The 27,663-nt window shown below is 48.4% G+C and overlaps 1 protein-coding gene across 1 annotated transcript; it reads right to left on the reverse strand.

The window, feature by feature from the left end:
* Positions 1-701: 701 nt before the first annotated feature.
* On the reverse strand, positions 702-20,127 carry pdgfab (platelet-derived growth factor alpha polypeptide b). The gene is made up of 6 exons (XM_061847396.1): positions 19,485-20,127; positions 18,803-18,899; positions 14,134-14,286; positions 11,041-11,231; positions 3,615-3,741; positions 702-1,743 (listed from the first exon to the last, which is right to left on the reverse strand). The coding sequence occupies exons 1-6, from the start codon at positions 19,545-19,547 to the stop codon at positions 1,730-1,732; spliced, it is 645 nt and encodes a 214-aa protein (XP_061703380.1). The 5' UTR covers positions 19,548-20,127; the 3' UTR covers positions 702-1,729.
* Positions 20,128-27,663: the final 7,536 nt, after the last annotated feature.

A 27,663-nucleotide genomic window follows, 5' to 3' on the forward strand; every position in this document is an offset into this window, starting at 1 on the left:
TCAAATTAGGGTTTTTAAACTATCTTGGGGTTTCAAAAAATTGTTGGGGTTTAAAATTTGAGTTTTAAAACTGGCTTTGAGGTTTCAAATAAGCTTCTCAAAACACAGTTTGTCTTCCAAATTCGGGATTTTCAAAACTTTGATCGGGTTTTCGAATTTGGATTTCAAAACCGAGCAAAGGTTTCAACGCGTTGCCTGAAAGCGGACGAACTCAACTCAGTGGCGACCTTTCGTTCGGCGTCTCCGACTTGAGGCGTTTAAGTCGTTTTTAGGGACAAAGCTCAAAAGTCGTCCTGTTATCTGCGTTTCCTCCTCATGTGCGTCAGCTGATCAACCTTCCGAGAATCTTCTGGAAATTATTTGGCCGTGTAATACAATTATGAGGACGCATACATTGATTAAAATCTCACCATATTTTTTTTTAATTGTTAACAGAGAAGTCTGGGGGAAAGTTTGGAGTTTTAAAATCTCAGATGTTTCGGAACCTCTAACCCTTTCCAAAAAATTCTTCAAAATACAGAAAATGCCTTTTTTAGTTTTCATCCCAGAAATTATTCACTTACGCTCAGTCCATTTTTTTCATCCTTTTTTTCCTTCTCTTCTCAGTTACAGTTGCATAGCCAAGTGTGAGTAGTTTTGTCAGCAAAATACTACTCAAAGACAGAAAAGACTGAGAGTCGGGAACACATCATGAGCAGAAATACATTTATTGTTGAACATAAATAGATAAATTATGATTATTGCTGTCTTTTTCCAACAAAAAGAGGTTTTGGGGTGTTTTTTTTTTTTGTACAAAAAAATGACAATGAATTGATGTTTGTTGTTATTGGATTGCAAAATAAAGGAAGAAAAAACAGTGGCGAGACACGTGGTGGGGCATAAATAAAGGCACCCTGGGCGACGGCGGGCGGGCCGGCGGGCGTCGTGCGCCGCTTGCACCCAAAAAAACAACGACGCAAAGCGTTTGCTCGACGCCGACTCGACGAGGGGATCGCGTCCGAGGCCCGTTCGCGCTCTGCTTATTGATTCACTCTTTAAGATGAACTTTGCTCCGTGTTGCGTGTTACAGCAGACTTGGGTGTGCATCCTCCTTATCAGCACCACAGCGATACGCCTGCCGACCATCCCGATAGCGTCCGCCTATTTTCCGCACATAAAGGAGCGCTTGTGATTTTTTTTTTTTTTTTGCCCAAAAAAAAAAAAAAAGGATTAAATACAGACATTCAATAACCAAATGAGAAGTAAGTGTAATATATTTCATAACAAAAATAAAGCATCTTCCTGCGACTTGGCTTTTCCCGCGTCTCCTCCCGTCGTTTTTTTCCAAAGCGTACACAAGACTGGACGATACACTCTCAATGATAATAAGGCGACGATAACGAAAATGAGACGAGTCCTCCGGAGCGTCCACGTGTAGAAATAGTTTGTAAAGGGCATCCGTGCGCCGTACGCGGTCGGCGTCTTTCGTCCCGAAGGGGCGGGGCCTGCAGGAGGTCCTACGCCGCCGTAGCGTCCCAAGCCCGAAAAAAATAATCCCTTTCTTCATCTCCCTTTGCGTCGGTTCCTCCTCTTCGTCTCTTATTTGTCGGGGGGTGAGGGGGGGGGGGCGGGCGGTGTTTCAGCGAAAACAAAAAAAAAAGCACCTTTGGCATCAGTGTTCCTTAAGTTCGTCAGTCTTAATTCGGAAAAGTTCTTTTGTGTAGCAACGGCGAGCCCAGGCTGACTGTCCTCACCTCACGTCCACTGGTGGGGGGGGGGGGGGGGATAAGACGTTAGAAAACAATAATAATAATGATAAGGCAACAGAAATCAAGTTGGCGATGGTGCCCGGTCGCATTCGTGGTTGCACGCGTGTCGGCCGCCGGACTCTCGACGCGTGAAAAATGTGGAACATCGGAACTCCGACGGTCCAAAAACTGTCCTAACTTGGCTCAGCATGGCCCACATTTGGAAGAAAAATAATGTGTACATATATTTACTAAATATGTTGTGGCACGGTGGAGCAGCCGGTAATAGGGTTGGCCTGACAGTTCTGCGCACCGGGGTTCAAATCCCGCCCGGCCCCGCCTGTGTAGCCCCCGTGCCTGCGGTTTCCTCCCCACCCTCCCAAAAAAAACACGCGATATTCGTTGGAGACTCTAAATTGCTCTTAGCCGTGAATGTGAGCGTTTCTTTGTTTGTACGTGCCCCGCGATTGGCTGGAAACCAGCTGAGGGTGTACCCCCGTCTCTTGTCCAAAGTCTGCCGGGCTCGGCGCTGACCCGCGTGAGGATAAGTGGGGTGGAAAATGGATGGACGCGTGGCTATTTTTAGGAGAATGTTTTCCTTAATAATGACAAATTAGGTGTGGCATCCATTTAGAAGGCAAATATTGTTCCCCTACTATTTCCATTTTTTTTTTCTGGGAAAGACGTCATCAAAATAGGAACAAAATAAGTGGTCCCGTAACGAGACTGTGTCCGAGTTCCGATGGTCCGCGTCGTAGAAATGGTGACTAAAAAAAAACCCCAACAAAATCTGGTGACGGTGACGGCAAACGTGCGCGGGTGCCTCGGATCGGTGCGGCCATGCACCGTCGTCGTGATCGAGGAGCCCCCGGTGGCGTGACGGTGATTGGCACCCAGGCGGCGAAGCGACCGGACGCCTACCTGTTCCCTTCGCAGCTTTCAATTGAGGGGTGAGGGGGGGGGGGGGGGGCAACGGGTGCAACTCGCGTTACGTCACCAATAAATCCTTGCGGGCGCTTTGCTTTTGAAATTTCCTTTTTTTTACCTTTTGCCCTACGGTGGCCTGAAAGCACACAGTAGGGGAGGGTGTATGAGGAAGGAGGAGTTGGGGGAGGGGCGGGGGTGAGGGGGTTCAAAGGCAAAAAAAAAAAAAAAAAAGCCAAGGGTTTATGGTACAGAAAGACCCCAGGGACAGAAAGCGGCAACTGCAGAGCTATGAGGCTAATAAATAGTTCAGATGCCTTATCGGAGCACTTATCTGCTCCGAGGGAGAGGAAGGTTCAGATCAAGGGCCCCGGTTGAAGTGGGGAGGAGCTGGGGCGGGGGGCGGGGGGAGGGCGCTTTACCTTGTGTCATGCCAAGCAGCCTTTGGACATCAACACACGCACACACGAGCCGAGCGTTCGCTTTTAAGACGATTTACAGCTGGGAGTTAAAGTCATTTTTGCTGCGGCCACGTTGAAGTACCTCAGAGGGTTGCAACTCTCAAAACAACATGCAGAATACATCATCGCCTCATCATCCACGTAAAATAAAAGTCACTGATGGATAACGAGTTCAGAACTGGAACAGAAACGCTTTTGGTTCGGATTTAATCAAGAACAAAAAGTAGAAGCACCTGATGTTGTTTTGAGTACAAACAACTAAGCTAACTTGAAGTGGACGGAAGATGCCCTGCTAACATGCTAACCGCAAACATGCTAAACCGCCTGGTTGAACCGAGGTTGGATTACCGTTGACATACCGCGACAGTTCAGAACCGTGCCAAGGGTCTTGGACTGATCGTGTGTTGAAACCGGACCGGGCGAAAGGAGCAAATGCTAGCGCCATTATGTCATTATTAAATCACGCGACAAGGACGCCAGAGAAGCGGACGGTTGGGTTTACCTGTTTCTGCATCGGCGTGGTCCACGACATGATGCTGCGACGTGCACACGCACTCCAGATGGTCTTCTAACCGTACGAATACCTCTTTCAGCTTGGGCCTCCTTTTGACGTACTCCACCTTCGCCACCTGTTAAGACGAGGAGGAGGGAATGCTTGGTCATGTAAGAGCATCGAGAGCCAAACGGTCCTGTGAGCTCGATGCGCTGACTTCAACTTGTCTGGCTGCTCTTTGATGGGTAAACAGTGAACGGCGTTGGGGACTCTGTCAAAAGCAGCCCATAAAAAGTGGAGAGTTCAAGGTTGGGTGCATGGGCCGGTGGTTTCAGGAGCAGGCTTTGTTCTAGTAAGGCAGTCTGGGAAATCCCCCAGTGCTACCACCACTTCAGCACCCACTCCTAGACACACACCCAAATGCAACACCTTGTCCCAACATGTTAACCAGTTTGAAAGCATTCGGAAAGACTTTCGACAAGGATCTGGACTATCTGCACCCAAATGGACGAACAATGTGATCAATGACGTTTGCCCGTCATCAGCGTTCTAGTTCATCCAAACTTGTTAACGGGGTTGAGGTCTACCCCACCCCCGCGGACTGATTTCCTGATTACGACTAGAGAGCAGTCCTCTCTTAGAACAGAAGAACCACTTGAAATGCACCAAACAACAAGAAGTGGAGGAATTCCGAGCCTGAAGCCTGGGAGCGTTCTGATTAAAGCTGTACAGACAAGGCAGCTCGGAGGTTATCGGGTTGTGTAACAGGGGAGGTGGCTACATACTTTTTTTTTCTCTTTCGTTCTCTTATCCAAGTGCTACAGGCAGGTAACTTCCATGTTCGTCAGTGACACGGAAACAATATCCCACCCCACCCCAAGCACCCTCCTGCTTCACTGGACCGGAGAGGATATGAACCAACAACCCTCCAGGCCGCCCTTCTCTGGCAATACGGTCAGCATAAGACGGGAGAGGGTTTCTCCCTCCATCCTGCGCTGGCTCGGTGCCCGGTGACGAATTAGTCACGCAGACAATTGAACATACCGAGTCTGTCTGGTAAAACAAAGAGTGTTGACACTCACGCAGCGCGATGTTCCACATGCCAATACTGGGAAACAAAAGCTCAGGGGGGGGGGCGGCAGCAATAGAAGTGAAAGCTTTAGCCGTTATAAAAGTGTCTTTTCCACGCAGGGAAAGCAGGAAGAAGATGGGGGGCAAGAAAGGGGGTGAGCAAGCACAGGAGGTATGCAGTCAGCAAACAGAGCACAATGGCGTCTGGCTCGGGGATGACGTGTTTGCCATTATCGGGCCTTGACACGGCGAGGGGGACGCGGCCGGCGACGGACCGAGTGCGTGAAGGCGAACCCCTCCGCCGCGAGGGGGGGGGTGGGGGGTTATTTGAGGAAGGGGGCAGAGGAGGCTGACTGTGATCTTGGACAGCATCGGATGACATTCATGTGTTACCTATTAACGTCAAGTTTCTAGGTTACCTGTGGAAGAAACGCAAACAGCGACGGGCCAGATAAGGCCACGGAGACTGTATCAAGTGTTTATTGTTCTGGACAAAACATGAAGACAGTAAGCCGGCCAGGCGTTAATTAACCTGGGGGGAAAAAAAACATTGGTAATAATCAACGCGGGGATGAAGAAACTGTCGGAAACAGTTTCCGCTTGAGCCTTCGGAAAGAGGACGCCGAGTCTTGCAGTTGAGCTGGGTCCGGTGCCTGGAATCTGGTGTATGTGGTCTTTCCGCTGCGATTTTTGAATGCAGGAGGGGACTTAGTGGAATGTGACACAGTGGAAGTCTTCTTCTTTTTTGCTAGGTTCGGTTTTGGGTGCTTCCACAAGTTGTGATTCTCCGTGGACCGATCAATAGACTCCTGCATGTCAGTGCACCGTTCGGGCTTTTGGAGGAACTGAGTGATGAACTTATCCCTTTCCGAACTTCTGTTTCCGAGTCAGTGTTGAAATGCTTGTGGAATGAGGCCCATCCCGCGGTAACTGAAAGATCATGACATCAAATGACGAGCTACCCGGTCATTCCCACCCTGATCTTGGATGGAGGCGGTCTTCCCATACCTGACATTTGTACTGTTCCGTTTCGTTAGCCAACCGGTTTAGTCTGAATCAACAGTTCCTCTGCTAATCCAACCAAGTAGTGAACATTTTTTTCTTGCCTCAATTGTTTCAGGAGGCAATTATTCAGCATCAGCTGACAGAATTCTGAAAGATCAGTGCCGATCCTCTGGTACAGGATCACTGTGGTCGTAAAAATTGTTTACAGAAGGGGAACGCTTGGTACGTCGATAGCGACGGGAACACATTCTCACTCCCACATTAAAAACCTTGGTGGCCAACAAGGAACTACTGATAGTCCGCTATCGTGACGGTCCCCCCTCGACGAGGGCCCCTCCAGTCACTTTGTTCCTCCCACAGCGAGGTGGAAAACACTGTGCAGGATTGGAGTGGATGTGTGCACAACAATACTTTGCTCAAACAACCTCTTGCACTGCCTACTTTGTCAACACTCTCACCCAGATTTCCTGGCTTGTGTGTGTGTGTTATGGAAAGGTGTTAACAGGGAAGGCAGGTTCCCTCCCGCCTACTTTCCTGCCAAGGTTTATTTTGCGTGCACTTCTTCTCCCGCCGTACAAAGGCTTCTTATCCGGCGTGGAGTCAATGACTTCCCACATAAAACACACATCAAAAAAGAGACCCCCATGCCACGACGAGGGGGCCCCCACGCTCTTTGTATAAATCATACTGCTTCCGAGAAAGCTGGGGCCCTGAGAAAGAGTCCCTTGAGAAGCTTGGGGGAATGATATCCGATCCGCCGGGGTTGGGGTGAGGCGGGAGGCTCTGGGAAGTGCACCCCCTTCGGTTTGTCCCAGCCTCCCCCTTTCAGACAAGAGCCTCTGTGTGAAGCCGATTGTCTTGCTCGCCTTTAATTGGGAATTCCCTGAACGCCGATGAGAGCACGACGGAGGGGAAAGTTTTACTCACGCCCTCCGAGGAAAACACAACAAGGATGTAGGATGTGCACCGCGGGGGCGCGAAGACTTGGAATCGGCACAAAAATGGAGTGAAAACAAATAAAATGGCGTGTTTGTTTAGAGAAGGCAGGGACGGAAAGCGAGAGGGCGCAATGGCGACTCGTCCCTCTGCGAGGGAATGAGGCCAGCGCGACGATCCGAGATGGAAACAGAAAGAATCCAAAAGGAAGCCTCCGACCGACTCTTCTGGAGAGAAAGAAGCAATGATCTTCCGAGGAAAGGGGAGGAAAACCACAAAGCGGCCAGACAACCTGCTGCTGCCCTCCTCTTCAACCCGTCATAACATGCCCTCGGGTTGACGAGCGGCGAGCCAAGTAAGGGGAGCGTTTATCATGTCTGGAGGTGATCCGCGATGCCCGCAAAGACCCCGCGTGGCACGACTCTCCGAATGTAGCTGAACGCCAGATGTGGATATCTGAGGACAGCGGAAGGCACCTGATCGAATATCAAAGAATCACATTTTTATGATCCCCGGCAGAACCGTGGCGGGGAAGCGAGCAGATGGGCGGGAAGGGGTCGAGGAAGAACAAGCGGACGACAACTCGATATCGCAATCGGACTCCTGCGGTGGCCGAGGGAGTGGAGGATGAAATCATACGAGAAAGAAGAAGGGCGGGGGTGGGGAGAAATCAAGCATATGAAAATACGACTGATGCGTTGCAGCCGGCGCGGCGCTGGTCGGGCGACTCCTTGCCCTGGTCGCGATCCTCCCATGACCCGCTGGGCCGCGCTAAAATCTTCTAAAAGCCTCCTTCTTCAACTTTGGCGTGCAAAAGGGCTTCAAACTCCATATGCATTATTTACTACTGCACACTTTTCACTCCATTGCTGATTCTTGATATTAATATTAAACACTGCAATTTTGACAGTCTGCCCTTCTTATTGGCAAACATAATCTTCATTCATCCCATAGAGTTGCCACATAAACGGCCGCTCGGATTGTCGTTATTCTTGTGAGCCGTTTACTTAGCGGCTTCCTTCAATTTTAACGTGAAACAGACCGTGAGTGAGAGTCCTGGATCTGGCCTGCTGTCGCCAAGGTAACAGGCAGAGTTTTGGTGTGGGATTGGGGGGGGGGGGGGGGGGGTTGGCGGGGGTTCAGTGGCCAGGACCCCCGCACTCAGCCGCGCGGCTACATCCGCCCGGCCTCCGTCGGGCCTCCGCTTTGATCGAGCAGCCATCAACACTTCATTACTCCGCGGCCCCGTCTTCCCCCCCGCACGAAATGGCCTTGTCGCCACGCTGCGGTGGGGGAGTTGATGTAGCATAGCATAGCATAGCATAGAGCGCGCTCTGTCGCACAGACGAAAACAATCCCCCTCTTAGGTTTACACAGATGTGAGCCGACGACCTCCGGCAAATACTTGTACACGGGGCCATCGAAAGTGACTTGTTGCCAAAATACAACACTGCGATGAGATGAGGCTACCTTATACGGTTTGCGCTCGAGACGACTTGACGTAAGTCAAGTCTTCGCGACGCTCACTCTGGGAAAACTCCCAAAATGTTGTTTTTTCTACTCGGCTGAATTTTGCTACTTTCGGCACGAGATCCGCCATTTGAACAGACTCTGTCGTGATTTCAGAGTTACGTGAATAAATGATGAGGAAAATGGAAACCTGCAAATGTTTTGGGAACAAGGACTGGCACTGCTTTTCTCCTCCATCGTCTTGAATTTCATGAGGAACAAGTAACAGTCAAATCAATCATCAGCAACAAATTTACATGAAAATTTGTTAGACGGGTGGCAGATGGGCATATTTAGTAAATTTTGTCTTCAAAAGACGAGTCTCACTTTTTGACATTTGGTTCATTCTGGCTTACATGGAACAACAGTCTGCCCTGGAATCCCAACGGAAGAAAATAGCCTGCTAACTCACAAACATCCAAAGAAAATGTCGTTTCTTCTCAGTTTAGCCTTGGGAGAGGTCTGCACTTTCCTAACGCGTCTCATACTCGCTTTCAAATGAGGACGGCAAACACAATTTGGGCACGGTCATGAGCGAGCGAGCGAGGCCAAAGCCGAATAGCTCAAGCCGTGTCGCGGCCTGTTTACTGCTGGAAGAACAAACGGAGAGGTGCGCGAGTCATACGTGCGCGCACAAGTACACAAGGCGCAAAAGAATGCAGGAAACACTCACGCGTCGGCTTACTTCCTGTCTGAGAAGCGTTAGTAATAGTGGACACTCGGGGAGAAGAGTGAATGAGTCACGCGTTTTCTAGTGCTCGTCTCGCCTTGATTAAAGTTGTCTGACAAATTAACAGCGCAGGAGCCAAAGCATAAAGGGGAAAAAAGGTTGGTGGTGGTGGTGGTGTGTGGGGGGGGGATACATACATAAATAAGGACATGAATAAATGCGTATTTGGACAAATGCAAAGTGGCAGCCGCGTGTTCCTTTCCGACACGCAGGCCAGCGTAAGCAAAACAAACGCGAGATGTTTTTAGATTTCGAATAAACGTGAGGAGAAGCACAAAGTGGACATCTATTGGCAGATGGCACGTTGGAAATGAATCCAAATGAAGCTTCACTCAGACACTGAATGGAAATCAAACCTGAGACTGTCGGTGCGGTGAGGGGACGCATTTTTCACGATTGTGGACGATCGTGATCGGCGATACAGGGATTATCGCTTATGCCATCGCTTCCGGGCAGCACAGTAATCGAGTTGCTTGGAATTTGACCCCAAAGTTGAGATGTCTGGGTATGAATCTCATCAAAACGCTACAAGATCCACCCGGAGGGGTAACTTCCTCTGACTACTGACTTCTAACGGTGTCACGCAGGGGACAAAGCGGCACGGACCACGCACGCATTCCGTCTGGATCGGGACCCGCTCACCAGTCGCCCAGACAGGGCTCCTATTGATGAGGCGCACTGGCTCGCAAAAAGAAATAAGACATGTTTGCGTGCAGACAGACTCTCCCACTTCCACATGAGTCAGCATTTCTGAACATTTTGAAAAACCAGAACATCTAACCAAATCCGGAGCGCAAATCCAGCACTGGGCGGTTCAGGGCCAACGAGGCCTTCTCCGAACGTTATCAGAAGGACTGACCTACATCCGTCTGGCCATCCCTTTTCTTGCGCTCATCAGGTCACAGGCACCGCAACCCGACCGGAGAAGCCAAGACTTCCCTCTTCCGAGCCAATTTGTACATCTTTTCCAAGGGACCCTGAGGAACTCCCAAGCCAGCCGCGAGACGTACTGTAGTTTCTCCAGTCTGTGCCGGGTCATGTCCGAGGCCTCCTCCCAGTGGGACGTGCCCTGAACACCTCACCAGGGAGGCATCCGGGAGTCAGTCTAACCAGACGCCTGAGCCATGGCATCAGGTTCCTCTCGATGCGGAGGAGCAGCAACTCAACTATGAGCCCCTCCAAGATGACCCTCAAAGGAAGGAAACCCAATCCAGCCACCGTTTTTTTTTTCCGGTCACAACCCTCGATGAGGGCTGGAACGGAGATCGACCGATAAATCGAGAGCTTTGGCTTTTCCGCCAAGTTCCTTCTTTACCGGAGTCTTTCAATTTGTCCTCGCAGACAGAGGCAGAGCGCTGCCACTTGATGATGTCGGTCGGAGCAAAAGCAAGCATTTCTGGGGTTGTCACGTGATTAGATAGGTCTAATTCTGAGCTGTTCCAGATGATCTACGATGCACAGTCATGTACTGCGATATCGCATTTTTCGTACGGTATGCACTTCAAGATTATTCCCAGGTATCCAATGCGCACCCACTAGAGTGAGGGGGGGGGGGTGCCCTCTGGTGAGAAAATCTCTCATAAATTGCCACCGTAACCGAGGACACGGCGTCATCCCGATGATTAAAGAGTGCAGACAATGGAGACCAGACTCAAACACACAAGACAACGTGCCAAGTCTGTCCTGAGCTCACGAGCGCCGTGCCTCCGAACAGAGCCACGTCTAAATAGCGCCGACTTTTTGACTAATCTCAAGCCACGCCGTCGGCGCTCTTGATCCTGAACAGAAAGTGGACGCGGTCGAAGCGAGTAAGGAGGTTTCTGGGAACCGCGCGAAACAAAACAAAACGGCCCCCTTCGGTCCCTCGTTCTTTGTCACATGGCGTCTTGCAGGCTTCCGGACAAGACAAAGAGCCAAACAGACAGCGAGCGCGGCGACACGGCCGCGCAGCGGCCGGACGCCCGTGAGAAATCCATTTATGGATTTTTGGATGATTTAAAAAGGAAGATCAGATGGGGGGCCAGGACAAGGTTGAGTTGCGTTTGACGGCATTTAAGGCAAAATAAATGCAAGTTTCTGGAGCAAAGTCCGAATTCAAAAATGGACTCCGCTTGAATGTTGACATTCATTTCAATCCATCCTGCCCCCAAAGCAAGATTTTGGTTTTCAGTTTTTGTGGCCTACCTTAACGGTGCGGTGGTGCTTGCGCAAGGCCTGGCAGCGCATGTTGCTGGTGTTGCAGCAGCCCGTGCAGCGCTTCACTTCCACGCAGGGCGGCCATATCAGGAAGTTGGCCGACGTGGGGTCCACCTGGCTCCGGGGGATCTCGTAGATCACCGTCCGCGTCTTGCACGCCGCGGGGACCGCCTCTTCCACTGGAGGGGGGGAATAAGGGTGGCGCAATTAATGGCGAATTTCCGAGGCAATACCGCTAGATCGCCGTCACGTGCCCTTTCCGCTTCCCGGCTGCTCGTTGCATTTCTTGGCTGACGATATTTTGGTGACTCACGCCACGCGGGAGACGTTTGTCTTGCTTCAGATCACACCCAACCTCGTTTGACATTGGCCAGGAGACACCCAAAGCGCTCGTCTCGTCCAGTGCACGTTAGCCACCAAAGTCGCACTTATTGAGCAAGCGCGGTTTAGGCGGAGGTCGCAAACTTCCTTGGGCAATGTTGTGCTCGAAGCAAAGGATTATCGTCGACTCCATATTTGCACTTCCTGTGCGAACACGTGTCCCAATACTTTTGCAAATTTCCACGGCGAAAGCATTTTGGGATCAAGACAAAAAAAGTGAGCCTTACGAGGCAGTCGTATTATAAAGACAAAAGTTTGAAAAAAAAAGTTTTAAAATTAATCGGAGTGTCACTGCCTACGTGAACAACTACAAAATTCGAAAAAAGTAGTCATGAAGTTGAATTACATTGAAAGAACAGCTATAAAATATTATTTAATTAAATTGGACCATCTCCAGGTATATATGCAAACAGCTATCAAATAAAATAAAAAAAAATACTGGTACGTTAAAAAAAAATTCAAAATAAAACATTTTATTAAATAAATATAAATTTAATGTAATTATAAAATATAATGAACAATAATTGAAAAAAAAAATTTTATTCAATTAAATTAGGGCATCTCTACTTCTGTGAACAGTGAGGAAATATTTTTTAAAAATAAAAATGATAAAACAATATTTTATTCAATTAAATTAGGGCATCTCTGCTTCTCTGAACACCGAGGAAATATTTTTTAAAAATGAAAATGATAAAACAATATTTTATTCAATTAAATTAAGGCATCTCTCCTTCTGTGAACACCGAAGAAATGTTTTTTAAAAATGAAAATCATAAAACAATATTTTCTTCAATTAAATTAGGGCATCTCTGCTTCTGTGAACAGCGAGGAAATATTTTTTAAAAATGAAAATGATAAAGCAATATTTTCTTCCATTAAATTAGGGCATCTCTGCTTCTGTGAACAGCGAGGAAATATTTTTTAAAAATGAAAATGATAAAACAATATTTTCTTCCATTAAATTAGGGCATCTCTGCTTCTGTGAACAGCGAGGAAATATTTTTTAAAAATGAAAATGATAAAACAATATTTTCTTCCATTAAATTAGGGCATCTCTGCTTCTGTGAACAGCGAGGGAACACACATTAAAAGGGATCATTCTGCATGAAATTTGCAGATGCACTTCCCACGAAACGGGCCTGACCATGCGCCTCCGCACATATCGCAAGGCACGACATTTTCCGGAGAAATCTGACGGAAGGCCTCGGCAAGCTGCAACTTGACGCCTCGCGTGTCTGGAATTTTCTGGCTGCAGGACATCATTCCTCTCCTGACGCGCGTGTCTCGCCTCTGATCAAAAAGCGCATCCATAAACGCTCGCTGGGCCGCCATTAAAAAGCCACTAAACATTCGGCTACTCTGCAATGAGTCTTAAGAGGAGCTCGAGTGCTTGTGCCGTCAGTTTTTTACAGGAAAATACATGCCATCGACATTAACGGTCTCTATGATAAAATAAATATGATGTGTTTTTTAGAATACTTTATCCATCGATCCATTCTCTTTGCCGCTTATCCGCACGAGGGTCACAGGGAGTGCTGGAGCCTATCCCAGCTGTCAACGGGCAGGAAGCGGGTCACACCCTGAACTGGTCGCCAGCCAATCGCAGGGCACACGGAGACAAACAGCCGCATTCACAATCACACCTACGGGCAATTTAGAGTGTCCAATGAATGTCGCAAGTTTTTGGGATGTGGGAGGAAACCCGAGCGGCCACCCGGAGAAAAGCCACGCAGGCACGGGGAGAACGTGCAAACTCCACACAGGCGGGGCCGGGATGGAACCCGGGTCCTCAGAACTGTGAGGCCAATGCTTTACCACCTGCTCCACCGTGCTGCCTATAATGGTTCCTTCACCCCAAAAAAATAAGATCAAATCCATTTAAAAATGTTGAAAATGACAATATCCGATCAAGGAAAAAATGTTTTAATTAGTTATCTGTGCGGCGGCACGGTGGATCAGCTGGAAAGGGTTGGCCTCACAGTTCTGAGGTCCCGGGTTCGATCCCGGCCCTGCCCGTGTGGAGTTTGCACATGTTTTGTACAAGTGGGCAGTCCCACACCCCAAAAACATGAATCGGACACTCTAAATTGCCCTTCGGTGTGATCGTGCGTGCGGCTGTTTGTCTCCATGTGCCCTGCGATTGGCTGGCGACCAGTTCAGGGTGTAGCCCGCCTCCTGCCCGTTGACAGCTGGGGACTGGCTCCAGCACTCCCTTTCACCCTCGTGAGGATAAACGGCAAAGAAAATGGATGGATAGTTATCTGTGCATATCAGCAATCGTGTGATTTGAATACAACTTCAGTTCAGAAAAAAAAAAGAAAGCAAAAACAGTTTGAGAAAATCGATAATTCATCGATTTCATCCTCTTTCATGACAAGGAAATAGATAGTAAGTCCAATTGTAAATGATTTTTTTTTTTTTTTGTTAATAATTTTCAAACCCTTATTATTACGTGTGATGGATGTCGCATCATTTTTGATTGACAGTTCAAAAGGGAAATGTGATTTTTGGTGCACGCCGGATCCGATCCAGATGCAGCCCGGCTCGATTTACGGCTTCCGGATGCACGCGAGGGCCGCGAATACGACGGCGAAGGGCAAGCGAAAGCTTTGGCTCGACTAACTTGGAGGGAGCTCAACACGACACCGTCGCCGACGGCTACTAATAGCAGGAGCGCTTCTAAATATACGGCGGCCTTACCGAGGCTCCGCTTGCGGCGGCTGCGCAGCTGCGAGCTCTTCAGGTCGCTATAGTAACCCGGCAGGCGGGAGGAATTCTTGTGCTGCTGATGCTGGCTGTGCTGGTGCTTGCGATGATGCTTGTGATGCTCCTCGACCACATCGTTTTCCGTACCTCGTCGAGACAAAACACAAGGCAGACGCCTTTCACACTGCGTTCCATTGTTTACGCACGGCGAGTCGCAAAATAAAAAAAAAAAAACAACAACAACAAAAAGACTTTAGCACGTTTCAAGCAGCTTTAAAAACAAGTGCACACAAATGCATTAAGACGAGCATCCCGTCATTCCCAAGAATTTGAGGTCAATTTTTAATTATTGAGATGAAATCAACACATAGAGGAATCAAAGAAATAATTGCCAGCTTTGGTTTGGAGTCGGTGAATTATTTTCCTCGTAAGCGATACTGCAATGTTGGTCCAATCAATTAATTCTAATCTATTTTTGAAACAATAAAAAGACAAACAATTTTATAGAAATTAAATAATTAAAATGTTAGAATTTAAATACAAATCATGCCAAACATTTAAAATGAATTAGTGATCCAAAAATTCAAATTAAAAATAAATGAAAAAAAAAATCACAAATTACAAATGTAAGTGGACAACATAAATATAATAACAGTATGAATATGAAATGGTGTGTTAAAAAAATCTAAACAAATCAAATCAAAGCAATTCAAAAGTAAAATAAAAGCAAATCACTGAAATAATATGAATAGTCACGTCATTAAACTGAAATCCATTCTGCATTTTAAAATTATGAAAAAAATATAACCTTAACTCCTCTCGCTTCTTGTATCAGTATTTTCTATCATATGATAATATCCATAAATAATGAAAATAATTTAAGATCATTTTTAACTATAATGCAACTTCAGTGCAGCATAAAACATAGAATGGATTTAATTCATTTTCTTTAAATTCTAATAAATTATACTCTAAATATCATAAAATTAAAAAATGTATATAATTATTGAAGAAATAATTAAATTGTTTTTTTTTTTCTGGAAAGAAAAGCAACAGCATCCACTGTGAAAAATTGTCAAATAAAATGATAATCCTCAAATCTTCAGTTGATTCCCGTAACGTTTCAGTCAAGCAGCGGGACGAGAATTTGCCGAATGCCTCTGACGTCGCGAGCTGAGTCAGCACATCGGCCCAAAAACGCTCTCCCGCGTCAGAACCTGCACCGGACCTGCGCCCGCTTGGCGCTTTCGCCCCTCTGGCGTTTTTCTTCCACTGACGAAAGCGACTCGCTCGGCTTTTTCCGCCTCATCTGATAAAGCTTGTTTTGGTCGCCGCCCCGAACGTTACGGAGGACGCCGCAGTAAAATAATAAAGCCGTGCTCACATCCAGTCTGGATGTTTGGCCGGCGGGTGGGGTCCACCTGCGCGTGCGTGCGTGGACACTTGCGCCCTGTCGCGTAAACACACCACATAAACGCTTGCTTATCCTGCCTTGCGTGTTCAAACTCGACGTGCCAGCAGCGCGACAAAAGCACGACGCGGCGTCGAATTAATCTACACGTCCCGGCATCGGCACGACTGCATCTAGAGACGCACACCGATGTGGACGCTTGTATCACAGCGTTCAAAGTGCAATAAATGGTCGGGGCGCGCCGAAGGATTGCTCGTACGAATGCTCGTCTTTCAGTATTCACTCACTATTTCATTTGGGTGTGCAAAAGAAAATGTCTCAGCACTCAGCGGAACTCATTTTAGACCCACAATATTGTGAATGAGTGACGTGTCTCAGCATTCAACTCACGATATATAGCTTCACTGTGTCAAAATCACCGCTCATCTCTCAGCATTAAGTCATTTCGAACAAAAAATGCAACGGCATGTCTCTCATCATCACACATGCAATGTATAGTTTGGACGCTCCCAAAAAGTGTTACTCCGAATTGTCTAATATGAATGCTCGTCTCTCAGCATTCACTCACTATTTCATTTGGGCGTGCAAAAGAAAATGTCTCAGGACTCACCGGAACTCATTTGAGAAACACAATATTGTGAATACAATAAATAACTTCAAAACACAAAAAAATCGTGTTGCTCTGTATGCTAATGTCTCAGCATTCAAAGGACATTCAATAGTTTTTGCCGTGTTGGCATAAATGCTTGCGTCTTGGCATTTAAGACACAATGTTGTGAAGACTTGCCTCTCAGCATTCACACAACAAATGTTGTGGACACACCTTAGTGTTAATGTGAAGGTTTGTGTCTCAGCATTCAACCAGTGTGTCAAAATTATTGCTCATCTCTCAGCATTAAGTCTTTTCAAACAAACAATAATGCAAAGGCATGTCTCTCAGCATTACACATGCAATGAATAGTTTGGACGCTCCCAAAAAGTGTTACTCCGAATTGTCTAACGTGGATGCTCGTCTCTCAGCATTCGCTAAACAAGACATACTTGGCCTGCACAATAGCCGCCCTATGAATGCTCATCTCTTAGCATCCGTCCAAATAGTTTGGATACGCACTTTTGTCTTGAAGTGAATGGTTGTCTTACGTATACCCATCATTTAGCATTCGTCATCTTGAAGACACAAAAAGGTGCTCATGCGAATCTTTACCTTTCAGCGTTCGACACACACTTCTTGGCTTTCACACTTGAAACTTTTGGCTTCTAATGCAGCCGAAATGAATCGAGGAACTTTAACGCATGTTCATCTCTCAGCATTTTGCACAAGTCATCTTAGAGCGGCAATACAGCCTCAATGCGAACGCTTGTCTCTCAGCATTCAACACCCGTTTCTGTTTCCGCACATGCATACATTTTTAACACCCCACCCAGCATGTACGCATCCTCATCATCAAGCATCCAGGCAGGAGCCAATCAAAGCATCGCAACCACCCCCAAACGCAGCCGGTCCATCCAAAACCTCTTTCGAGGGTGCTACACCGCGGCGGTTCCCACATTTTTTTTTCCCTCTCAGGTCTCCCACGACCCCCGAAATAGATGAGAGCCCTCGGGCGGCGCTCTGCTTCAAATAATATTTTCGCGACAAAATGTTTGGAAAAACGACCATCAAACGCAAAAAAACTCTAACAAGCAGCTCAATCTGGATTGGGGACAAATTTATCTCCTCGTAATTAGAATCAGCTGACATGTGCTTTTCCTCCCTTTGATGCGTTCATTCAATTGTCAACAATAATTTTCACGCATGCTGATCGTGGACGGCGTCGGCGGGCAACTAAACGAACAAAATTATTAATATTGATTATTTGGGGTAGTCACAAATACGACCTGGGATGCAAAGTCAAAAAGTGTCTTGGCTCAAATTTGAACAGGAAGTCGGCCATTTTGGCCAAAATCCAGGACTCATAATTTCAGCAATTCAGAGCCAAGCGATAATTTGGCAGATCCGCGACCACCAACGTCGGCGGCGTCGGTTTGTTTTTAGGATGGCGCAGCGGGCCGGTCCAGATTGCTTTCTCGCAGCCGCAGTAACTCGGAAACCGAATCCGAGATGAAGGCGACCGAGCAGCGGCTCCGAGAACCCGAAGCCCGCCGGCGGCCGTCTCTGTTTACAGAACGCTGGACAGGCCCGCTGGCTTTCACGCCGTGTTGCCGCAGTAACGGCGGCTAACGCGCTGGTCCCCAAATAAAAACTGTAGCAGAGACGAGGGTGGGGTGGGGTGGCGGTTGGGTTCAAGCGGGCCGGTCCAGATTGCTTTCTCGCAGCCGCAGTAACTCGGAAACCGAATCCGAGATGAAGGCGACCGAGCAGCGGCTCCGAGAACCCGAAGCCCGCCGGCGGCCGTCTCTGTTTACAGAACGCTGGACAGGCCCGCTGGCTTTCACGCCGTGTTGCCGCAGTAACGGCGGCTAAGGCGCTGGTCCCCAAATAAAAAACTGTAGCAGAGACGAGGGTGGGGTGGGGGTTGGGTTCAAGCGGGACGGGGTCCAGTGCAGACACGACACCCCTTATTCTTTTCTCCTGCCTGATCCGACTGTAGTGGAGTTCTCCGGTTTGCGCAGTTATTTCCTGTCCAGCGGCGTTACCGTGGCGATGCCCTGTGCACTTGATTCCAGAAGAGCGCGGAGGGCGTGTCCAAGTCCCGGCCGGCGTCGGCGGTATTTGCCGGACCGCCGAGAGACCGTGCCGCGGCAAAATATTTCTTAGGGCGTGCGGAGAGACGGGCGTGCGAAGCTGAGCGTTGTTGGATGCCGAGAGACGAGCACGCACGTTGACACAGATTCAAACCTGGGATCTCTGAGCGTGAGGCAGACGAGACAACCACTAGTCGTGCTGGGGAATTCAAGTTTCAGACGCTCGTTGAAAACTTGCGGAGAACACGCAACTGAGAATCGAAGCCGGAACTGTGAAACTGAGGCAAACGTGCTAACCACTAATGATTGGTGTTAATATTTATTTTTTTTCTGCCTCATCTCTACAATCATTACAATTCTGACGACTTGCTGGACTTGTTCTGAGACTAAAGCACTTTGACCTGATCGGAAAATAGCTGACTAAGCAGAATACAATGATGCCCACAGTCCGAATTCGGGAAATGTGGCGTATTATATGACGTCACTTCAGGCCGGGGGGGGGGTTGGGTGGGGGGGTCAAAAAGCGCACGTCGAAATATGGAAAAGGGATCAAGAGGCGGAATTTACCTACGGAGTCAATTTCGAGCAGCCGCTGGAGGTCGCTGATGCTGTGGATTTCACTGCGGGCCAATCTGTCGATCAGCTCCTGGGGAAAGTGCACTTCCTTCGGCGGCGGCGGCGGACAAAGCAAACGGGGACAAAGCCGAGTTAGACAAGCCGACGGAACATCTTGCATTCCTAATCATCGTTTTTGGCATCCCGAACGCGCTCCCGATTCAACAACCGGACTGCTGCATTCCGGTGTGGCAAAAAAGAAGAATTATCACTCTGAAGTGTTGAAATAAAAACCCACCAATGTATGCACTCTTGCATGTTTGGATGAGGGAGTGTGGCGGTGCAGCAAGTTGGTGTGCATTTTGTGATTATTTCATTTTTTGCACTTGTTGCGCTGTCGCAGCAGCCGCCTTGCACCGCAACCGAGCGAGCGATTCCCCCCCCCCACCCCCCCTCTGCCGCCGCTGCAAGTGACTGACGGGACGCTGACGGGAGGGGGGCTATATTTATATCAGTCGGGCCAGTTCCCATGAAGTTTGCCCACTTGGCTCGGGCTACAAACAAATTAGGTAACAAAAGCCCAAAATAACCAAGAGGGGGTTTGGACAAGGGTGGCGGGGTGGCGCTCAAATCAACATTAAAATTGCACGCGGGTTATTATTATTATTATTATTTTTAAATGTGAGGGTCTCACCTGAGCGGTGGCCAGCAGCAGGTACGTCGTCCACAGCAGGAAGTAGTAAATTGCGGCTCTCATCTCCTTTTTAATTTGGACGGAACCCCAAACGAGACGAAGCGGTCGTGGAGGAGCCGCGCAGTCGCTCCTGGCCCCCGAGGACCCTCGACCATCCCCTCGCGCCGGGGTGGGCAGAGAAAGCGGCGAGTTCGGCGGCTGCTCCAGTCCAGATTTGCGCCCAAGAAAGTGTTGAGTGCTTTGATTTCTCTTTTTTTTTGGGGTGGGGGGTGGGGGTGGGGAACGTTTTATTTCGGTGTCACTCCTGCGCAACGAGCTGTGCGACGCAGCTCGGCATAGCTCCTCCAAAAAAAAAAAAAAAAAAAAAAGTGGGACAATCCCAAATCGGGCAGGACGCGCGCGCTGCACTTGTTCGTCGCAACAACAACAACAACAACAAAAAACCTGACACGCACCGCACGCAAATCCTCACCGCTAAAAGAGGCTTTTCTAAAAGTTATCTTTTGAAAATGTATCGAAAAGACAAAAACAAGATAATCCAGTAGAGAAGATCCTGCAGGGAAAATCACCGATGCACCAAGAAGTAGCGTCAAGGTTGGCCTTGAAGTTGTTGTCCGCCACCGTCGAGGCAATCCGCAGCGCGCACCGGCGTGCAAAGCGACTGAAGGAGAGCGTGTGAGCGGCTGCTTAATATACTGAGAGGCGGCGTGCGGCGTGCGGCTCCGCAAAACTTGCGCCTCCCCTCGCGACTCCCTGCTGGTGCGGCGCCCTCCGCCAGGGGGGCTGCTCTGCCGACAAAGCGAGGAGCAACCCCCCCCCCCCCACCCCCAACACCTCTTCATCACTACCTTACAAAGTACTCAAGTAGCGCCATTAAAATACAGTAGCACAGTAGGCTCAAGTGTTGCGTACAGAACATTCCTGAAAATCTTTTTTTAATATTAATATTCAAAATAACGTAACATTCAGGACTGTTTCAACATGTTTAAATAAGAGGGGGCTTTACTGAAATATCCCATCCACCCATCCATGACCTGAGCTGCTCATCCTCACAGAGGTCGCGGGATTGCTGGAGTTTATCTGAGCTGTCATTGGGCAGGAGGCGGGGCACACCCTGAGCTGGCCGAAAGCCAATCGCAGGGCACATGGAGACAGACCACAGTTGCACTCACAATCACACCTACGGGCAATTTAGAGTCTCCAATGAATGTTGCGTGTTTTTGGGATGAAGGAAAAAAATCCAGACTGTCCGGAGAAAACCCATGTAGGGATGGGGAGAACATCCAAACTCCACACAGGCGGGACCGGGATTTGAATACACAAATATTCATTCATTTTAAACATATTGCGCATAAAAAATACAAAAACAAAACTTTTTAGAAATCAAATTGTCAAAGATGAAATCAATTGTTCCCGAAAATGTAGATAGAATGTGGAGACACTCACCGCTAAACAAAATTAAACTAAAATGCGAATTGGGTGGTACGGTGGGTCGGCTGGTGAAGCGTTGGCCTCACAGTTCTCAGGTCCCGGGTTCGATCCCGGCCCCGCCTGTGTGGAGTTTGCACGTTCTCTCCGCGCCTGCGTGGCTTTTCTCCGGGTGTGCGCTGCGGTTTCCGCCCACATCCCAAAAAACATGCAACATGAATTGGACACTCGAAATTGCCCCAAGGTGTGATCGTGAGTGCGGCTGTTTGTCTCTATGTGCCCTGCGATTGGCTGGCGACCAGTTCAGGGTGTGCCCCGCCTCCTGCCCGTTGACAGCTGGGATAGGCTCCGGCACTCCCTGCGACCCTCGTGAGGATAAGCGACAAAGAGAATGGATGGCTGGATAAAGAAGGACTGGTGTAAATTGGGGTGATGTAACAAACCATCTTTCGATCTCAATTTTTTTCGGTTGTACTCACGTCGGCGTGGCCCACCGCCGAGGGAAATGTTCAACCAATATTCGCAGATCGAGTGCGGGGACGGCAGGAAGTGACTCGCTGGCAGCAGGTGAGCAGCGGCCTCACGAAACTTTACTTCGACAACTTCACAGCGAACGCTCCGACGCTGAATCCGTCAGGCGGCTGACCGACGTCGCCTTCAGCCGCCGTCGTCATGGTGACGTCCCGGCCGTTTCTTCGAGCAAAACCCGTCACAACTGCCTCTGGGGCAGGTGAGCTTCTCTCTCTCTCTCTTTTTTTTTTAAAAATCGAAACATTGTACTTCATAACCAAGTTGGTGAACTTTTGGATGATGATGGTTGGACATCAGGAGCTGTTGCGTAAATCAGGCCCAAAACAAAATCCTGCTCGGGTGTTAGCACTTTCGAGAGGTCCAGGAACTTTGGGACCCAAATCTGAATGGAACACTCAGTTCTAAGAACCGCAAGTAGCAACAAAAAAATAAATAAAATGAATTCCTGAGGTTTAAAGTAGAAATCCAGCTATCCGTTTATCCCCTCGAGAGGACACAATTGCACCATATCTGTTATGATTTCTGTGGTATCGCTATAAATTTGCTTCATTATCTGATGAACTGAATTTAATAGAGACAAAAATGGAACTTTTACAACCCGAAACGAGACTCGGTATCCCTCGTTGTCTCCTTCAGTTCTTCACAAGCTCGCAGGCAACCACGTGCCTACCAAACATTTTTAACCCTGTAAAAGGACTTTTATAGACGGCGGAGAACAGTAAACCGAGCCGTAAAGAGCTGGCGGAGTGGACCAGTGAAGTGGCGATGACTCCCGTTTCCCTGCAGGGCCACACACCGAGTTCCTCGCAGGACCATAGTGGGAGGGATGATTTAAGAATGTGAGCCGTGTTGGCTACGAGTGAGAATTAAAACAAAAAAAAGTCAAGAGTTAGCTTTATTTGATATAAAACTACTATATTAATCCAAAAAATGCCCAAGTCAAGGGACAATGTCAACATTTCAGCCAAAGGGATCCTGCCTAAATTTGAGTAGGGAGAAGACAAAGACCCAGAACACAATAAAGGACTTGACCAGAGGGGAACAAGTGGAACGGTCTTAGACTGGTCCAAGTCAATCACCGGACCTCAACCCAATAGAGCATGCGCTTTAGCTTTTTGTCGAGAAGACTGAAGCGAGAAACCCCAGACAGAACCAGGAAGTGAAAGAGGCTGCACTAAAGGCACGGAAACGGAACAGCCTGGTGAAGTCAGTGAGTCGCAGGCTCGATGCGGTTCTTGCAAGGAAGGGATTATTCCAAGAAATAATAAATGTTCTCCATTGAAGTTCATTTCATAATGCCTGTTCCAATGCATTTGCTCAATGGAAAGTGGGTCGCCTCGAACAAAAGGTGCTCTGTCCCGAGTCGTTCAGCACATCGAGATGTAAACACCGTGAAATGAAAGCTGGAAGTCTGAACTTTGGTCCCGTATTTATCTTTTGATCTGAAACTCAGACGTGGTCAGTATACAACAAAAACAAAGTCGTGGAACTTCCCATTGAAACACTTTTGGACGGGAAAATAAAGGGGCAAAATCTAAATACCCCCGCAATTAGCGTCATCATGCTTACAAGCGGATTTGCTCAAAGCTCGCGCTGCTCGGGTTCTGTCACTGTCGGCACGAGCTTTATCGACATCATCTGAGCTCTGATCCCGAGACCTTGACGGGACCATAAAACCAGATAACGGAGCCCACAATAGAAACCCGCAAAGTCTTCCGCGACGGGGCATCCTCGCCCTATCGCGGCTCGTGCCGGATTGCCGTGCAACCGACAAACAGATACTCAAGCGCGTGCTGTACGACTCGAGCAGGTCACTACGATTCTGACTCCTCCTCCGCCTCGGGCTCCTTCTACGAAAACCTCAAGTCACTCATCTCCGCCCGCGATGACAAAGTCGGCTCCATTAGCGGCTTTTGCGCCTCGGGGCTTTTTAATGTGTGCTGTTTAACAGCAGCTCACGTCGTGTGACGGGCCCTTTCAGATGCCGTGGTTGCGTTTATGGTCGGCTTACTCACAAACGCACACGCCCCGGTCACACACTCGCAGAATTCATTTGAGATTTTCCAGGAGCAAAGGTGGATTCCGGCAGCTGGGGTTGCGATACGGACTCGGACTTGGACTATATCCAGAGCAGGGTGCATAGCCAGGGCAACCTCTTTATATGCGCAAAAACAAGCGTCGCGTGTACACGACGGGAGTCACAGCGACTCTCACCTGAATGTGAGGGAGTCAGGGGAAGCCAAACACAGCAGCCGCCCTTCCAACGGGTCTGCGGGGCCGGCGGTCATTGGTAAAATTTCTTCCTATTTGAGCAAGAAGTTCAATGGGGCGGCAGGTTCCAGAAAGCTCAAAACTAGACAGGTAAAGGAAACTCAGGGAACACTACAGATTGCCCTTGCAACGCCACTGGGGCCGCATCCTTTCAATTTGTTGTCCAAATTTCAATCTTAAGAGCCCCCGTAAGTCAAGACGACATCCACATTTTAGGTCTTGTTGAACTCCTCCTTCCTGGATTGTTTGAGCCCGAAGAGTGATAGTCTGAAAAAGTCAGGCGGAAGTTAGCCAAGCAGTACGGCGAGTTCAAGTGCGAGTGGACGTAGGCAAGGGACTTGCTGCAGGGACTGGAACATCATCAACTCTATTTGAAGTCCAGATATGTCGAATCTAAAAGAATTCCTGTTGGTCAAGGCAAAATGAAGCCGTGTGATCTTCAAATTCTGTGACCTCGCAACAACACTTTCAACTGCACCCTTTTCACAATTGTCATTGTACTGGTCTTTAACGGTTGACCACAAACGGGTAAGGGCACGCTGTGTTAACTTAACATAACTGCTCGTCTTTGCACAACTGTGACTGTTATACGAAATATCAATCCATCCATTATCTACCGCTTTTCCGGGCCGGATCGCAGGGGAAGTAGCTTCAGCGGGGATAGCCAGACTTCCCTTTGCCCAGCCACTTCTTCCAGCTCTTCCAGAGGGACGCCGAGGCGTTCCCAAGCCAGCCGAGAGACATAGTCTCTCCAGTGTGTACTGGGTCGTCCTCAGGGTCTCTTTCCAGTGGGACATGCCCGGAACACCTCACCAGGGAGGCGTCTGGGAGGCATCCGAATCAGATGCCCCAGCCACCTCATCTGGCTCCTCTCAATGTGGAGGAGCAGCGGCTCCACACTGAGCCCCTCCCTGATGACCGAGCTTCTCACCCTATCTCTGAGGGTCAACCCGGACACCCTGCGGAGGAAACTCATTTCGGCCGCTTCTATCCGGGATCTTGTCCTCCCGGTCACGACCCACAGCTCGTACCCATAGGTGAGGTCAGGAACGGAGATCGACTGGTAAATTGAGAGCTTCGACTAGCGAATAAGCTCCCTCTTTACCTACACGAAATAGTTCCCCGTTAATTGAATGTCTATTGTTCTTCATTCTCGTTAGTTTGGTTTGTTCTTCTTCTCTGTTGTCAACATGAATGTCGTGCCAGGGCGGCACCGACTGCCGGGCGCAAATTCCTTGTGTGTTGTTACAGCCGAGGCCGTTAAAACTGATTCTTATTCTGATTGTAGAGCTGGTTGAGCGACAAAAATATGGTGTCTCGAAAGGGTCAGGCGGAAGAGACCCAAAGGATCCATGGACGGCGCAAACATTTGACTTTCCTCAGACCAAATCCTCTTTATTTGACCTCGAGATTGATCATACTGTGTTGGGCTCTCGTCCCGAAACTTTCAGGCCCGGCCCGAAAAAGGTCATCCTCGGGGGAACTGGAAATAGGCGTGTGGTGTGAAGCAGAAATGGCACCGAGGGGGGAAATGACTGGGAAGTCGTTAGAGCGAGCCAGAGCGTGGGCAACGTTTGCTCGACGCTTGCAACTTTTCACAGGAGCCTGTTCATGCGGGTTCAAGGGCGTGACCTCCATTGTTCGGGTCAGACATACAGCGCATGCACTCTGGACTTTGTTTCCATATAATTTCGTGGATCTGCTTTCGTGGGTGTTTCGTTGTGGACAAAACTACTCCATGGCAACGCTGCTCTAACTTTCACTCGCTGACGTCACGATGCCACGCCCCCGGGAACCAGATACCCCTCCGCGATTGGTTGGTTCTTCAGCTCCGCACGCAACACTGTTAAAGTATCATTTGTATAAAACTTGAAGGCCGCACTTAAACTTTCACACTAAGTCAGGTGCCAGAAAATAATCGTCTCCCGGGCCGCCAGTTTGAGACCCCTCGTTTGTAATGTCATGTCATTATCCAAGCCGCTCATCCTCACAAGCATTGCAAGAAAGCTGGAGCCTATCCCAGCTGGCTTCTGGCGATAGGCGGACTACACCCTGAACTGGTCGCCAGTCAGTCGCAGGGCAGATATTGACACCATCCCACGCCGCCTGCACCAAAGGCAGATGTGTGTACCACTACACCCCCCCCCCCCTAGTTTAAAGCAGAAAAATATACATTGGTATGGAAGTAAATATGTGCCACCAGGATTTGAATTTGAAATGCCACAGAAAACAGGATTTGGATTTAAAATATAAAATAATCACATTTTCAATTGTTGCAACAATTTGCTGTCTAAAATTCACCTTCTGTGTCACCAGGCAGGGTTACTTCAGGTCAGAAGCGAACAGCCGGCCAATCACATTTACGTTTTCTTAGCATGTGATGTCACGTGACTCAGAAAGTGTAACTGCGATTGGCAGTTGAATTGTAAACATTGAAAAGTACGGAAGCATATTACTGCCACGCCCCCCCAAAAAAAAGAAAAAAAAACATTTTCATATAATTATGTGAAACGCAACCTTTTTTTTTTTTTTTTTTTTGGTGTGGCAGTCATACGCTTCCGTAGAAAAGTTACACTCAAATATAACTATTGAAAATGTGATCATTTTACATTTCCAATTCAAATCTCGGTGGCACATATTTACTTCCATACAGTCTCCGTGAGGGATGAAGTGGTTGGATGTAGACGAGTGTGGGGAATGATATATATATGATCAGATAATATAATATGATATACAATAGACTTTTACTCCATTCGCTTGCGCTTACATTTTTGGCCACGGATTCACATTTTCCTCCACGTTACAAATGATAAATATAGTCAAGTATTGCGGAAAAGCAATATTTGATCCCACTGCAGTGAAGGTTTGAATTATTTCTGTTCAAAAGAGCGATAAGCAACACAATCAGACTTGTTGCTCAGGTATGAACAAAATGTCTGTAATAAACGTTGAATGTATATAATGCAAAAGGTCTACACACACCTGGACTCTCTCATGCGTGTTCTCCGATTTCCACAATTGGACAGACAGGCGGCAAACTACAATCCCCGCTCAAGTCTTTACATGCAGCCCCCCCACCCCTCATGTCACCTTCCCCCCCCCCCATCTTAAACACTGCCTCTTTATTCTTTATGAATGAAAAAAAAAAAGAAGAAAAACACTCACACACTTTGAAAAGAGGGGGACTTCCAGTGAGTGAACGAAATAGCGTCGTAATTGCCGGTGCTCTGTTGTCTATCAAGACGTGACCTTTTTTCAACATGTGTGCGCCACGTTGGAAGCGGTGGGAACCGGCGAGAAAGAGGAGGAGGAAGAAGACTTTTGGAGGTCTCCCCGACTCTGCGGTGGTCTGACCCGACTCACCCCCGCGAGACTCCGAAAAAACGACGGGGAGCTCCCACTACTCCCCCGCGGCGACTCAGACAGTGTGTAGCGGCGCAAATAGATTTAAATTTTTTTTTGTGCGCGCCAATGGGAATACGGGCCCGGTGAGGATCGGCTTTCATGAACGGGACCGGGAAGGACAGCTCGACATACACAGCGACGCAGTCACAATAAACATTTGTAGCTTTCGCGGACGGCGGATCAAAAGGTGGACGCAAATAGTTTGGACTCTCAAAGGCAAGTCCTACGAATAAATATACAGTTGAAAGTAAGAATGCTGGGAAGCTCGTTTTCCGAGGTCATATCAACCCTAATTGGAATGTCCAATTGCGGTTTTTCTTGGTGTCGTGTCGATAAGACAACATCGGGGCACTGTTAAGGTAGTTTGACTTCGCGGTTAAGGTTAGCGTTGGGTCAAGGTTGGGGTTATTTTTACTTTTTAAAGTAATTGAGGATCCGGGGATGGGATCACGATGGATAGATCCGCCCAGGGCACCTAAGCCCCGCCTACTTAGGTACTGTTGTTATGCACCCCAAGCTTCCAATAAAGATGGCGGACGCGGTG

The sequence above is a fragment of the Syngnathoides biaculeatus genome, chromosome 16 (genome assembly GCF_019802595.1).
Source record: "Syngnathoides biaculeatus isolate LvHL_M chromosome 16, ASM1980259v1, whole genome shotgun sequence".
Lineage (NCBI taxonomy): Eukaryota > Metazoa > Chordata > Actinopteri > Syngnathiformes > Syngnathidae > Syngnathoides > Syngnathoides biaculeatus.